We start from the raw sequence: 14,345 nt of genomic DNA, 5'->3' as shown, positions 1-14,345 counted from the left end.
TGTAAGGCCATCTGCCATGGGTTATAAATAGTTAAAAGAACTTCCCTGATGGTCCAGTGATTAAGAATCTGCCTGCCAATGCAGGGGACATGGGTTCAATCCCTGGTCTGGGAAGATCCCACACCCCACAGAGCAACAAAAACTCGTGCACCACAATTACTGAGTCTGCATGCTGCAACCACTGAAGCCTTCACACCCTAAAGCCTGTGCTCTGCAACAAGAGAAGCCACTGCAGTGAGAAGCCTGGGCATCGCAACAGAGTAGCCCCTGCTTGCCATGATGAGAGAGAAAGCCAGTGCTCAGCAACAAAGACCCCAGCGAAGCCAAAAATAAATTTTAAAAAAATAGTTAAGAGTTCCAAAAAGGAGCTCCTGGCACAGAAATGTCCCTCCTCCCCAGCCATCTGCCAGTTCTAGTCAGCATTCTTCCCAGACATCCCGGGCCAGTCCTCACTTAAAATGCACGACCTCACTGAATATATGTTTGAAACCCAGGGTCTCATTTTACTGATCTCCTTAGTTAAGGAGCCGTTGCTTAGGGTTACACAAACCTAGCTCTTCTCGTGGTCAACTTAAATAATATAAATTACAACATCTTCAGAGGGAAGAGGTCTCCTTGGTGATAGGAAGGGCCCAAGACAGTATTTGGGTACTGGGGGGGTCTGAATGGGAATGCAGGGTCCAGAGAGGAAGAGCAGAGGTCACCTATCATCACATATTTACTAAATGCTGGTCCTGAGCGGGGGTCATGCTGACCACTGAGGAGAACATCAGGTCTGTATGCCTCCCGTGAATGGGTTTAAGATACTCAACGATACAGTGTAGTTGAGTATACACACACACACACACATCTCTATCAAGGAAATTAGGACTTAGAAGAATAAGACATGCATAAAAAGATCACCTAATGAGGGCCTTCCCTGGGGTCCAGTGGTTAAAAATCCTCCCTGCAATGAAAGGGGACGCAGGTTCTATCCCTGGCAGGGGAACTAAGATCCCACATGCCTCAGAGGGACTGAGCCCGTGTGCCACAACAATTGAGCCTGCAAGCCACAACTAGAGAGTCTGTGTGCTACAGTGAAAGATCCTACCTGCGGGAACTGAGACCTGAGGCAGCCAAATAAATCATTTAAAAAAAGCATTATGTTAAAAAGATCACTGAGTGAAAAACTCAGGCCCCAGTCATTTGAGCCTCGGTTTGAATCTCATCTCTGCATTTCCTGCTGTGAATCCTTGGGTAAATCACTTGACCTCTCTGAACCTCAGTTACCTAGTACGTAAAATGAGGAAAGACATCTCACCCTGACACAGCCCTTCACGGGTATAGGCACTGCCCTAAGCACCTTCTGCACATAAACTCATTTCTGCCTTTGAACTCATCAAATGTTCACCCAATACTGGAGGGACCTCTAACACCTTGGTAAGTACCGAGTCTCCCCAGTAGGTGGGCTCATGAACAGGTAGAGAAGCACACTTTCTTGCTTAGTAGCTTCTGGAGCGAGCCCTGAAGCTTGCTGTACTTTCTGAGTCCAACAAGCAGGGACTCCAGAGAATGCCCCCCTGCCCATCTGCAAGGCGTGTGCAGTGAGCATGCGAAGCTCCAAGGGGCCCACCTGTTAGGTGTGAACTAGATTCCCTGCTGGAGGAGAAAGGGACAAGGGAGTCCGTCTCCCCTCTGGCTCCCTGCAATGTTAGAGGCAGACAGAGTGGAGGCTGGAATGAAAAAGATCCCATACCTTCCAGGATGGCTGAGATGATAAAGAATCTGCTTGCAATGCAGGAGACCCAGTTTCGATCCCTGGGTCAGGAAGGTCAGGAAGATCCCCTAGAGAAGGGAATGCAACCCACTGCAGTATTCTTGCCTGGGAAATTCCATGGACAGAGAAGCCTGGCGGCTACAGTCCATGGGGTTGCAAAGAGTCAGACATGACTGAGCGGCTAACACAGAGTAGAGGCTGGAAAGAAAAAGATCCCACAGCAGGCGCCGGCAGCTGCTGTCTGCAGCCAAGGTCAATGCTACCACTGGTCAAGGAAGAGCTCCTGGCTTATGGTCACTTTAGCACCAACCCCGTCAGAACTCCTCATGATTTCACCATTGACTTGCATGATCCTTGCCATTTCCTGACCTCTGCATTCCCTGCCCTCCTCTCCCACCCTCTCTCTGCCCCTTTCCAGCCAACACATCATGCCCTAAATCTTGTTAACGTCCACAATCTCAAACCCAAGGACCCCATTCTCCGTCCATGTGGTCCAATCTTTCCTCACTCACTCCCTCTGTGCATACAGCCCAATCCTTCCAATTCACTACAACCTTCAATCTACTGAGTCCATCATATTTTCACTGCTTTTCACCCCCACATGTCATCCTGACCTAGCTTAGAATCCATGGTCCACCTTTTATCTTTTCTTTTGATTCATACCTAAGTTTAAATATGTTTGTGTTGGGGAGGCTTTCATTAATTTTGCTGCTTTGATGTAATCAAGTGGGATTACAAGAGGTAATCAAGTGAGATCATGTTTTGAAAAGTACACTATATTACTCTTTTTTTTGGTTGTTTTTTTTTTTTTTGGACACACTGCACAGGCTTCCCAGGTGGTGCTAGTGGTAAAGAACCTTCCTGCCAATGCAGAGGATATAAGAGACATGGGTTAAATCCCTGGGAAGATCCCCTGGAGGAGACTATGGCAATCCACTCCAATATTCTTGCCTGGAAAATTCCACGGACAGAGGAGCCTGGTGGGCTACAGTCCGTGGGGTCACGAAGAGTTGGACACGACTGAATTCACACATACAGCTTGCAGGATCTCAGTTCTCTGACCAGAAATTGAACCTGGGCCATGGCAGTGAGAGCCTGGAACCCTAACCAGGCTACCAGGGAACCCTTCAAAAGCACACTATATTACTCTTGATGATGATAATTAATCATCATCGGGAGTATCATTATGATAAAAAGACAAGTCCTGACATTTTGAAAAACTGAAGTTGAAAATCTGTTCCAGCTCTTGCTCTAGAGCCAGCGTCTTATTACCCAATATTTTATCTTTTCAGAAAATGATCAAATGTGACCACAGAGGAAGTTTCATTCATTATGGAATCCTCAGTGCATGGCACATAGTTGTTGCTTAGTAAATATTTCTTGACCAGAATTTTGCCTTCTAGAATTTGTTCTACAGAGAAACTTGCCTAAGTGTATAAAGATATAAATTTCAAGGTGTTTATTTTGGTAGTAATAAAAGGTTGGAAAAACTTAGATCAGCATCCATCAAGTAACCTGCAGGGTGGGCTTCCCTGGTGGCTCAGTCATAAAGAATCCTCCTGCCAATGCAGGAAACATGGGTTCAATCCCTGGTCTGGGAGGATCCCACAAGCTGAGGAACCCACAACTACTCCGCCTGTGCTCTAGAGCCGGGGAACCACAACTACGGAGTCCACATGCCACAAGACTGAAGCCTGCACACCTCGAGCCCATGCCCTGCAACGAGAGAAATCACTGCAATGAGAAGCCTATGCATGGCAGCTAGAGAGCAGCCCCCACTCGCTGTAGTTAGAGAAAAGTCCGTGCGCAGCGATGAAGACCCAGCACAGTCAAAAATAAATAAAAATAAAATTATATTTAAAAAGAGACCTGCAGGGGGTGATTAAATAATTAAAATGAGATGATGGGATGCCAAGCAGCCTCAAAAGTGATTGAGGGAGATAATATATGTGCAGACATAGACCGATGACCATGATTTATCGTTGAGTGAAAGGCAAGTTACAGAAGACCACACACACACTAAAAGGAGGACATCCCAAGTGTTACCAATGCTTAGTCATCTCTGAGGAGTGGCATTCAGAGGATAATCAAGGGGAGAAAGTTCATTTTTTACCTTAGGCATTTCTATATTGCTCAAAATTTTAATAACATGCATATGTTATCTTTATACCTAGCACACAACAAAAATATCTTGTAAAGAGTTGCTGGATGGGGCTTCCCTGGTGATCCAGTGGTTAAGAATCCGCCTGCCAACGCAGGGACATGGGTTCGATCCCTGGTCTGGGAAGAGTCCACATGCAACAGAGCAACTAAGCCTGAGAGCCACGTCTACTGAAGCCCGTGCTCCGCAGCAAGAGAAGCCACCACAATGAAAAGCCCACGCTCTGCAACTAGAGAAAGTCCTTGTGCAGCAACGAAGACCCACCACGGCAACAAAGAAAATAAATAAATCTTTTAAAAAAATAAAAAAAGAGTGGCTGGATGGAAGAAGGAATGCAGAGGGCCAAGTGAGGGCTTCTTGGCTCCTAAACTTACTCTCTTAACCACTATTCCACGTGGCTTCTCTGAGCCTGCCAATCAAGTCCGCTCAGCAGCTGCACGGAGAATAGCAGCCACTTTCCCTTCTTCCCCGGAAACAACTGTGACTCTGTCCAGGATGGATGCATTCAGGCCCCCCAAAAAGAAACCGCGTCCGGCTGGCAGACCCCTACAGGGCCCACCCAAGACCTTCCACGGGCAAGAGGAAGCAGAGGTCACCACAAGTAGGAGGAAGAGACCTGGGCTGGCAGTCAGGCGCATCTCACAGGGAGGTGCAGCTGTGGCTATATTGAGACCGGAGGTGTCTAATTAAGACTTGTAACGACTTCTGTCGTGTGAAAACAGCAGTGCTCTGGTGGCAGGGGCACTGCCCTTTGCCAAGGAAAACCTGGCCAGCTCTGCCACTTCCTAGCTGGTGATTCTGGCTCGGAGCCTGACTTTGGGCCTCACTGTCTTTGTCTGAAAAATGGAGGCGATCATAAGGATTCCACTGGGGAGTCGTGGGGAAAATGTGATAGGGGTGCAGAGTCCCCAGGTGAACCCTGCGTGTGGGAAGTATTCCTCATTCGTGTTGGGTGGTCTCAAGGAGGAGCTGGGAGAACACATCAATCCTCAGAGACCAGTCGGCTGGCCTCAGGCAGATCTCGGGCTCATCACTGAACTCCTCTGTTTCCTTATTTGTGAGATGGTAATGGTAATAGTGAGCTTCCCTGGTGGCTCAGCAGTAAAGAATCCACCTGCCAATGCAGAAGACGTGGGTTCGATCCATGGGTCAGGAAGATTCCCCTGGAGGAAGAAATAGCAACCCACCCCAGTATACTTGCCTAGGAAATCCCATGGATGGAGGAGCCTGGTGGGCTACAGTCCATGGGGTCACAAAGGAATTGGACAGGACTTAGTGACTAAACAACAATGACAACAACAAATGGTAATAGTACCTGCCTCATAGAGTTTAAGGGAATTGAATTATTACATGTAAAATTTAAGACCTTGTCTGACACCAGGGTCAAACATACATGTCACACGTCCATATGGCAGTGTATGCCACTCAATATATGTGGATTTCACTCCTAGAGTTGAGTTTAGATAGTCTGATATTTGGGTCACAATATGGTCCACACCAGCATCCAGGAAAATAGAGGGAGGCAATTGAGGCACCCAGGGACGTTGACTAGGGCTTATTCATTAATAGATCAGGACTATAGAATGATACTTGCTTCCCAGGTGGCGCAGTGGTAAAGAATCCACCTGCCAAAGCAGGAGGGATGGGTTTGATCCCTGGGTCAGGAAGATCTCCTGGAGTAGGAAATGGCAACTCACTCCAGTATTCTTGCTTGGAAAATTTCAGGGACAAAGGAGCTTGGCAGGCTAGTCCATGGGGTGACAAAAGTCAGACATGACTGAGCACATACACACACACACACACAGAATGATACTAGCAGCTAACACTGAATTCCTGCTATGTTTAGGCAGTGCCCTATAAGCACTTTATGTACATTAACTTGTTTAACCCTTGTATCAACCCCATGAGGGAGGTACTATCACCAGGCCCATTTTACAGATGCGGAAACAAAGGCTCAGAGAGCGTAAGCAACTTCCCCAACATCATACATCCAGTAATGAGCACAGCTGAGGGACTTTCCTGATGGTCCAGTGGCTAAGACACTGTGTTCCCAAAGCAGAGTGCCTGGGTTCGATTTCTGGTTGGGGAACTAGATCCCACATGCCGAAACTAAGACCAGGCACAGCCAAATAAATAAAAATTAACATATATATTAATTTTAGAATTGCAGTGCTAAAGAAGCTGCTTGAGAGTCCCTTGGACAGAAAGATCAAACCAGTCATCCTAAAGGAAATCAACCTTGAACATTCATCGGAAGGACTGATGAAGCAGAAGCTCCAATACTTTGGCCCCCTGATGTGAAGAGCCAACTCACTGGAAAAGACCCTGATGCTGGGAAAGACCGAGGGCAGGAAGAGAAGGGGCGACAGAGGATGAGATGGCAGGATGGCATCACTGGCTCAATGGACATCAGTTTGAGAAAACTCCAGGAGATAGTGAAGGACAGGGAAGCCTGGCATGCTGCGGTTCATGGGGTCGCAAAGAGCTGGGCATGACTTAGCGACTGAACAACAACGGATATATATATTAAAAAAAGAACACAGCTGAGAGTCAAACCTAGGCTTCAACTCTGGCTCTTAAACTTATGCCATTAACCTCTAGTCCCTGTGGCCTCCCCAGGCCTACCAATCAATTCTGCCCAACAGCTGTACAAAGAAAGAGCATCAACTTTCCCTCCATCCTCAGAGCCCCACGCCCTTCAGTGCCCAAGAAGAGAGACTTAGGAGTGGACTCAGCCCAGGCCTTGCAGAGCAGGGAGGAGATGGGTCATCTCTGCCCAGTTGGGGAATGGGAAGTAGGGGTCAGGGAAGGCCTTACAGAGGAGGCAGAATTTGGGCTGGACCTTGAGGAAGAGTCAGGATGTCGGAAAGTAGGGATGGGAAGGAGGGTGGATACACCAAATCCAAAAAACATTGTATACTCTTATCTTCTTGGCTGCTCTACAACAATTGACTGTGGTGTCCTGAAACCACTCTCCTGCTCAGAAAGGAGTTCCCTTTGTTGCCTGGGAAACACTGTAAATACTCTTCAGGGCAGCTGCTAATCACTTGTAGCGTCAAGGCTTAGGGATCCTCAGAGAAGTCCTCCAAAGTGACTCTTTCATCTGACATCACCGAGACTTGCGTGATTGTACAAGATAAGATTCACATATCACGTGCATTGCTGGCAATAAGCTGAGAACTGGGAGGCAAGTGAAAAACAACCTCTCAGGAGCCAAACAGATGTCAAAGTCCGTTTGCTAATGCCGTTAGATTTATTTAAGGTTTACTGTTGAAAGAGTAGACTTTGGAGTTAGATAGTCCTAGAATTGAGTGCTGGTTCCACCACTGCTACCGGAGCAAACTTGGCCAGGTCTACTGCCCTTTGAGCCTCGAGACCCTCCTCTCTCCAGCAGGGATAGCAGTACCTACATCATGACACTGCTGTGAGGAATAACGAGATCATGCATATAGAATGCCAGTACTTTGCACATAATTGGCCACAGGGAGTGGCTGTGACAATTTTATGATGCCATCTTCTTCTATTCTCCCCAGCTTTTAAATGTTTCTGTCCCCTACAGTTCCATCTTTCATTCGGTTATAATTCTATGGCTTCAACCAGGACCATGGGTATGTTTTGTGTGTGTGTGTTAGTAACTCAGTTGTGTCTGACTTTTTGTGACCCCATGGAGTGTAGCCTGCCAGGCTCCTCTGTTTATGGAATTCTCCAATCGTGCCTTGGTTAATCTGAATTTTTTTTTAATCTCTAGCCTACTCCCAGGAGCTCTGGGCACACTGCTGAAAAAGGATGGTGAGTCTTGTGGGAGATATGGAGGGAGCAGGCTGAAGGCATACAAGGTTTTTCTAAGGCAAGGCCATATGTCCGCTAGAGCAGGGGTCCCCACCCTAATTGCCAGTCCATGGCCTGTTAGCAACTGGGCTATATTGTAGGAGGTGAACAGCAGGCAAGTGAGTGAAGTTTCATCTGTATTTATAGCTACTCCACATTGCTCACATTACTCCTTGAGCTTTATCTCCTGTCAGTTCAGCCATGGCATTAAATTCTCACAGAAGAATGAACCCTATTGTGAACTACGCACGCGAGGGATAGAGGTTGCACGCTTCTTATGAGAATCTAATGCCTGATGATCTGAGACAGTGATGCTAGCGCCAGGGAGTGGCTGCAAATACTATCATTAGCACAATAAACGCAGTGCACTTGAATCATCCTGAAACCATCCCTCCCACCCCAGTCCGTGGAAACACTGTCTTCCATGAAACCAGTCCCTGGTGCCAAAAAGGTTGGGAACCACTGCTCTAGAGACTAGGGCCAGCCCATGTCAGTGCAGAGCAAGAAGGGAAGAAGTGGGTCCTGACAAAGTTGTCCTATGCCTTCTGACAAAGCAAACCTCCTAAACAGGAAAGAAAGGAAGCTCTACCCTCCTCAGTGCTCCTCAGGGCCAGGGACTATCTCGGGCACCTGTCCATCCCTGGTGCCAGGCCCAGCGCCAGGCACAAAGTGGCCAGGCAACACTGTTGCAGAAGGGCACTTAAGTAGTTGTTGAAAGAACGGAATAGGCTTTGGAATACACACAGTACTACAATCGCAGACTCTGATATCATAATCTAGGTTCTACGAGATCCTGGGCAAGTTAGTTTTTCTAAGTTTGCTTTCTCATATACAAAATGAAGCCAACAGGAATTCCCTGGCAGTCAGGTGGTTAGGTCTCTGTGCTTTTACTCCAAGGGGTCAGTTCGATCCCTGGTCAGGGAACTAAGATCCCACAGGCTGCATAGTGCAGCCAAAAAAAAAAAAAATAATAATAAGGCTAACATTAGCACCCAGCCTTTAATGTTGTGGGGCTAACTAAAAGACATAACACAAAGAATTTAACACGTGCCTGGCCAATCATTAGTGCTCAGTAGTCATTACATGTTGTTATTATCTGTGGTGAAATTTCCAAATTCCTCAGTAGAGGAATGAAAGAATCCAGGGCAAGGTCAGTACAAGACAGCAAAAAGGACCACAATTTTTAAGTTAGATTCAGAACAAGGAGAAGAACAAGGAAGGGGTAGGTTCACTGTTGAGGGACGACGTAGAAAGCTAAGCGAGAGAGATAGGGAATTACTCAACTCTCAATGAAAGTTTGTTGTAAAAAAGGATGATTTTCAAATTACAAAAAATAAACATCATTTGAAAAGGAAAGAGAAGCTCAATAATATAGGAGGAGAGTCAGCAAGCGCCTATTTAAATTGGCTTTTGTCTCTAGACTCAAAAATGACATCAGAGGACATTCAAATAACTTGCAGATGTGATCAGTGTCTGTAATCTTGAGAAGTCAGAACAGAATCTTTCCAGTTTTCAAAAGGGGTGTGTGCGAGAACGTACGCATGAGTGTTTGGGGAGGAGAGTTTGGAGTTTAATTCTGGGAATTGCAAACCATGGAGTTCAATGTTAATCCCCAATTCAACAGATGGTCTGTGACCATTTAAAATAGATAGCCTGTGACCATTTAGAAAAGAAACACTTGATTGCTAGGAGCCAGTTTGGGTTCACTGGAAATAAGACACAATAGACAAATCTTACTTCCTTTTAAAAAGGGGCTTTACCAATCGGTGAAATAGTACTTATGTTTGCTAAGGCAATCCACCCACTTACTTGGTATTTATTAATCACTTCCTATGCCAAAGACATAAAGATGACACAGGCCTGGTCTCAGAAATGGCTCCTACTGTGGTTGGTCAACCCAGTGGTGACCTGTGGCTGACTGGTAATGACTCTTAAAGTAGTCATCGCTAGTGGAATAGCTCTGCCTGAAGCCTGCAGATTACTGGGGCAATGTCAATTCAGAGGGAGATCTTGGGATCTGCTTTGATTCATGTCCTGTTCAACATTTTGATCAAAGGTTGAGTTTAGAAGACCCAGAAGACATGCATATCCAATGAGCTCATGACAGAGTGAGAATGGCTACCTGGTAGATGGTAGAATTCTGATTCAAAATGATCTTGAAACCTGTTGGAATAAGCAATGTGACTGATAATAAAATCTAACCCAGCTCAAGGTTGCACTAGAACATTAAGTACCAAGTTCCAATCAAGGGATATAAACCCTGAAAAGCTGTGGGTGCAATAAAAATATGAAGGACATGGAAGACCCAAGGGTGGGTGAGAGATCCAGACTCCACGTGAAAAGCCTGTGAATGGATCTGAGAAGCAAGTAGAAAAATGCGTAGCACATAATAAATGCTCTTCATGAGTTAGCGTTTGTATACAACTATCAGTAGAAGCCTCCCATCCTCCTGGGCTTCCCTAGTGGCTCAGATGATAAAGAATCCACCTGCAATACGGAGAAGGCAATGGCACCCCACTCCAGTACTCTTGCCTGGAAAATCCCATGGACAGAGGAGCCTGGAAGGCTGAAGTCCATGGGATTGCTGAGGGTCAGACATGACTGAGCAACTTCACTTTCACTTTTCACTTTCATGCATTGGAGAAGGAAATGGCAACCCACTCCAGTGTTCTTGCCTGGAGAATCCTAGGGATAGGGGAGCCTGGTGGGCTGCTGTCTATGGGGTCGCACAGAGTTGGACACGACTGAAGTGACTTAGCAGCAGCAGCAGCAATGCGGGAGACATGGGCTCAGTCCCTAGGTTGGAAAGATCCCCTGGAGCAGGGAATGGCCACCCACTCCATTATTCTGGCCTGGAGAATTCCATGGACAGAGAAGCCTGGCGGGCTACAGCCCATGGGATCACAAAGAATTGGACACGACTGAGTGACTTTCACACTTTCCCATCCTCCTGTGGGGTGAATGAGTACATTTCCCAGGCAGGTCATTCACAGCCACAAGGACTCAGCTCTCCTACTCGGGGGTCCTGGCAGAGGAAGTGATGCTCAGTTACCTTCTCCCCAGGTGTGACCGAGATGCGCCATACACAGTGCATGTGGGCAGAGTAGCCATTGGGGTACTCGGGGGAGGAGAAGTTGCCTGTACTGTCCTGCAGGGTCTCTCCACAGGCTGTCAAGGAAAGGAAATGATCAGATTGCTTGCTGCAGCTGCCCAGTCCCCCCAACCTTCTGGCTTCTCATCCTGGGCCCTGGTGCCCTTTGGGGGACAGCAGACTGGTTGAGCAGAGCAAAGAGTCTGGGATGGTTCTGTCCCTTTAAGATCCACCTCCTTCTCCTCTTTTTCTATCTAGTGCCAGGGATGCCCTGTTGTCAAGGCAACAAGGCTTCCAGAGTTAAGGTCAAGCTCCTTGGGAGGGCCTCATTCTGTCTCACTTCCTGGGAATTGCTTTGCACGCCCCCGCCCCCCAACCCTTGGCTTTTTCTACTCCCACTGCCCCTCACTCTCAGAGACCCTCAGAAGGTGGGTGGCTCAGCATCTCCCCATTAGAACCGAGCCCCAGTTTGGCTCTGTAACTTGAACACTGCACCTACCTGGGTGCCCCCTCCTCAGAAACCAGGCTGCCTCTAACTTTTCTAAGTCTCACAGCTTCAACCTTCTTGGCCCCAGGGCCTGCCCTCCACCCGACTCTGTCCCGTCCCCACCCCTGCCCTGACCTGGGCACTTGTAGAGCTTGCGTGCCTGGGCAATGTCCCCCTTGCTGAGTCGTGTCCTCTGGCCAATGGGGGGCTTCACCCCATTCACCTCATACTTGGGAACGATGGTGTCCAGGAAGATGCCCCTGGGGAGGAGGAGAAGCCCAGGCCCGGGTGAGAATCAAACGGAAGGAGGGTGGCTCGCCTGCATGCACCCAAGGTCACGACCCTGCCAGAGCCCAGACATTCCTCAGCAGGGTCAGGGACGGGTGGAGACATCTCACCCTGTCATTACACTGCCCACTGACCAGCTGCCACCCTGCTCCGTGGCAGCCACGCCACAGGGCCTGGGGGAGCCCCAGGAACACTTGGGAGGTTGAGAACACAGACCTAGGAGGCCCTGGGGACCCACCCGTGCCCTGGCTCTGTCTGGCCCACCTCCCAACCCTGGGAGACCTCAGACCCCCTAGTCAGCCGTGTCTCAGCCCTGCTTCTGAGGCCCCTTGTGCTGTATCAGCCCTGCCGACACCCCTCCCAGGACTACCCAGGGCCAGCCCTTCTTTCTTCCTGATGGCACCTGGCACAAGGCCAAATGGCAGGTTCCACTGTGGCCAGACCAGACCCCAAAACAGCCCCTCCAGCTCCTGACCCATCGTGTCTCCTGTCCCCCCAGTTCCTGCCTGCTGGGTCCCGGGTGTTTCCATCTGGGAAGATCAGAATGCAGGCAGAGCAGGCAGCCCTCCACCTCCCCAGGGCCCCTGACTCACACCCAGCTGGCTGGACCTCAGCAGGAGATGGGGTAGGATTGGTGGGAAATGGGTGGTCTGTGGGTGGGGGCTGGGGTGACCTCACCACCCTTCCTTGGTCTATTCCCTCAGGTCTGGAGGCAGGAAGAGAGGGTCTAGAAGGAGCGACTGAGGAGAGGGGAAGGGCCAGTGTCTGGGAGAACAGAGATGGAGGAAGAGGGCAGAGCCAGGCATGGGAAAGGCCAGGCGTGGCGGGTGAGGGAAAGCCTGAGGAGGGGGAGGGGCAGAGTCCCATACTCTGCTAAGGAGAAGCTGGGATGGGGAGGCTGGGCCAAGACTGCTGGGGGTTCTGCCTGTGGTTTCTGGGAACCTATGCTTAGTCATTCAGTCCTGTCTGACCCTTTGCAACATCCCCTGAACTGTATACCATCAGGCTCCTCTGTCCATGGGATTCTCCAGGCAAGAATACTGGAGCTGGTTACCATTCCCTTCTCCAGGGGATCTTCCCAACCCAGGGATCAAACCCAGGTCTTTCCCACTGCAGGCGGATTCTTTACTGTCTGAGCCACCAGGAAGCCTGGGCTCAGGATAAAGAGTAGGTGTATATGTGCTCATGAACTAGGGAGCGGGGCTGATCCAGGACAGAAGCCAGCCTTTGTACAGATCAATTACAAAAAGGCAGACCCACCAGAAAAATGTGCCCCCTTTGGCGGATGGTTGAGGGAAAAACTCAGGTCCCTTGGGCTGATACAGCTCCGGGGCCTTGGCATCCCACGTGCCTGGGCAGCAGCTGGGTTTCACCCTCCTGCGGCCACTGTGCCCAGTACTAGGTGAGGAACCTAGGCCCTGGGAGTCCCAGTCCTGCCACCGACCCACCGTGGAAGAGAGCAGCAGGGCAGGCAGCACCCATGGGTCCTCTGCTCCAGGGCCTCAGCCACCCAGGGGCCCACTCTTGTCCTCACTGATGACCCCAGTGGGGCAGGCTAGTGCAAAGTGGGAGGTCTACAGAGGGCAGGGCTGGGCTGCCCCAGAAGAGGGGGGCCCCCATCTCTCACCTGGAGAATGTGTTCCGGGCATAGTGCATGATACTGTCAAAATCATAGGTCTCCCCCAGGGACTCCACCTCCTGGACCTCCATCTTCAGGAAGTTATACTCCTGCCCTGTGAAGACCAGGAGAAGGGAGTGTGGGAGGGGAGGGGGCGGGGGCGGGCGGGGGCAGGTCTGTGGGGGTTGCAGCGCTACCTCTTTAGGGTTGGGGATGGGGTCCTCCCTGCTCTTGAGAGGTGACCCCCTACCTGGGGGTCCAGCAGTGGCCCAGGGAAGCCAGGGGGAGAGGCGGGTCTCTAGAAGAGTCTGTCCAGCAGGGTGTAGGTGGGGTGAGGATGTGCTGGAGAAATGACTCAAGGGACGATAGGAAGGAGGCGCCCATTTCTAGAACCACTGGGGAGATGAGAGCAGTGAAGAGGGGAGGAGAGGGAGGAAGCAGGAAGGGAGGGAAGAGAGAGCATAGTAGGGAGAAAGGAGAGAGAAAAAACCCTTTAGAGGACAGAATAGGCAGAGAGCTGAAGACTGGGTAAAAGTGAAGAGAAAGGCTGAGGCAGCATGGAGACAGGGCCGACCCCTCCCCAACCCCCACCCTGAAGGCCAGGTGGGTTCTGGCTGCTCCAGGCAGCCCTGTGTGCAGGACCTAGACCTGTCCGGGCCTCCATCTGACAATGGATTTGAGGTCCCTGAGCTGCCACTGACCCAGAGAAGATGCTTCAGGGGAAGCGTTTGGACCCCAGGCAGGGCTGGGACTGTAATACCACGTTGAGCAAAGGTGATGGCTTAAGGGAGCAGCTCCCACCCTGACCAGAGACCCTGGAAGGGCAGGCAGAGAGGTCTGTACCTGGCTGGATGTTCTCGCGCACGATGGAGACGTGGCGGTCTCGGTCGGGTCGTGTGTGCTCGTGCCAGAAGCCGATGACGTGACCCAGCTCGTGGACCACGATGCCAAACTTGTCACAGTTCTTGCCAATGGAGATGGCCTGGGGGCCCCCGCCACGGCGGCCCACGTAGGAGCAGCACCTGGAGGGCGGGGCCAGCTCAGGGGGGCGGTCCCGAGCTGGGGGAGTGCATCCACTCAGGGGCCGGGCGTGGCTGCCAGGGGGGTCAAGGAGCA

The 14,345-nt window shown here is 50.1% G+C and overlaps 1 protein-coding gene across 3 annotated transcripts in view; it reads right to left on the bottom strand.

The window, feature by feature from the left end:
* The window catches only part of BMP1 (bone morphogenetic protein 1), a 47,441-nt gene that overhangs the window by 20,790 nt on the left and 12,306 nt on the right, over positions 1-14,345 (bottom strand). For all 3 annotated transcript variants that reach the window (XM_059889488.1, XM_024996250.2, XM_024996251.2), the window contains 4 exons: positions 14,073-14,251; positions 13,239-13,344; positions 11,459-11,583; positions 10,798-10,913 (listed from right to left, as the gene is read on the bottom strand). In XM_059889488.1, the coding sequence (XP_059745471.1) occupies positions 10,798-10,913; positions 11,459-11,583; positions 13,239-13,344; positions 14,073-14,251 (526 nt within the window). The remainder of the gene's footprint in view (positions 1-10,797; positions 10,914-11,458; positions 11,584-13,238; positions 13,345-14,072; positions 14,252-14,345) is intronic.

This window comes from Bos taurus, chromosome 8 (genome assembly GCF_002263795.3).
Source record: "Bos taurus isolate L1 Dominette 01449 registration number 42190680 breed Hereford chromosome 8, ARS-UCD2.0, whole genome shotgun sequence".
In the NCBI taxonomy this organism is placed as follows: Eukaryota; Metazoa; Chordata; class Mammalia; order Artiodactyla; family Bovidae; genus Bos; species Bos taurus.
Note: the sequence above shows the minus strand (reverse complement) of the source record. Positions and strands in the feature narration are given on the sequence as shown.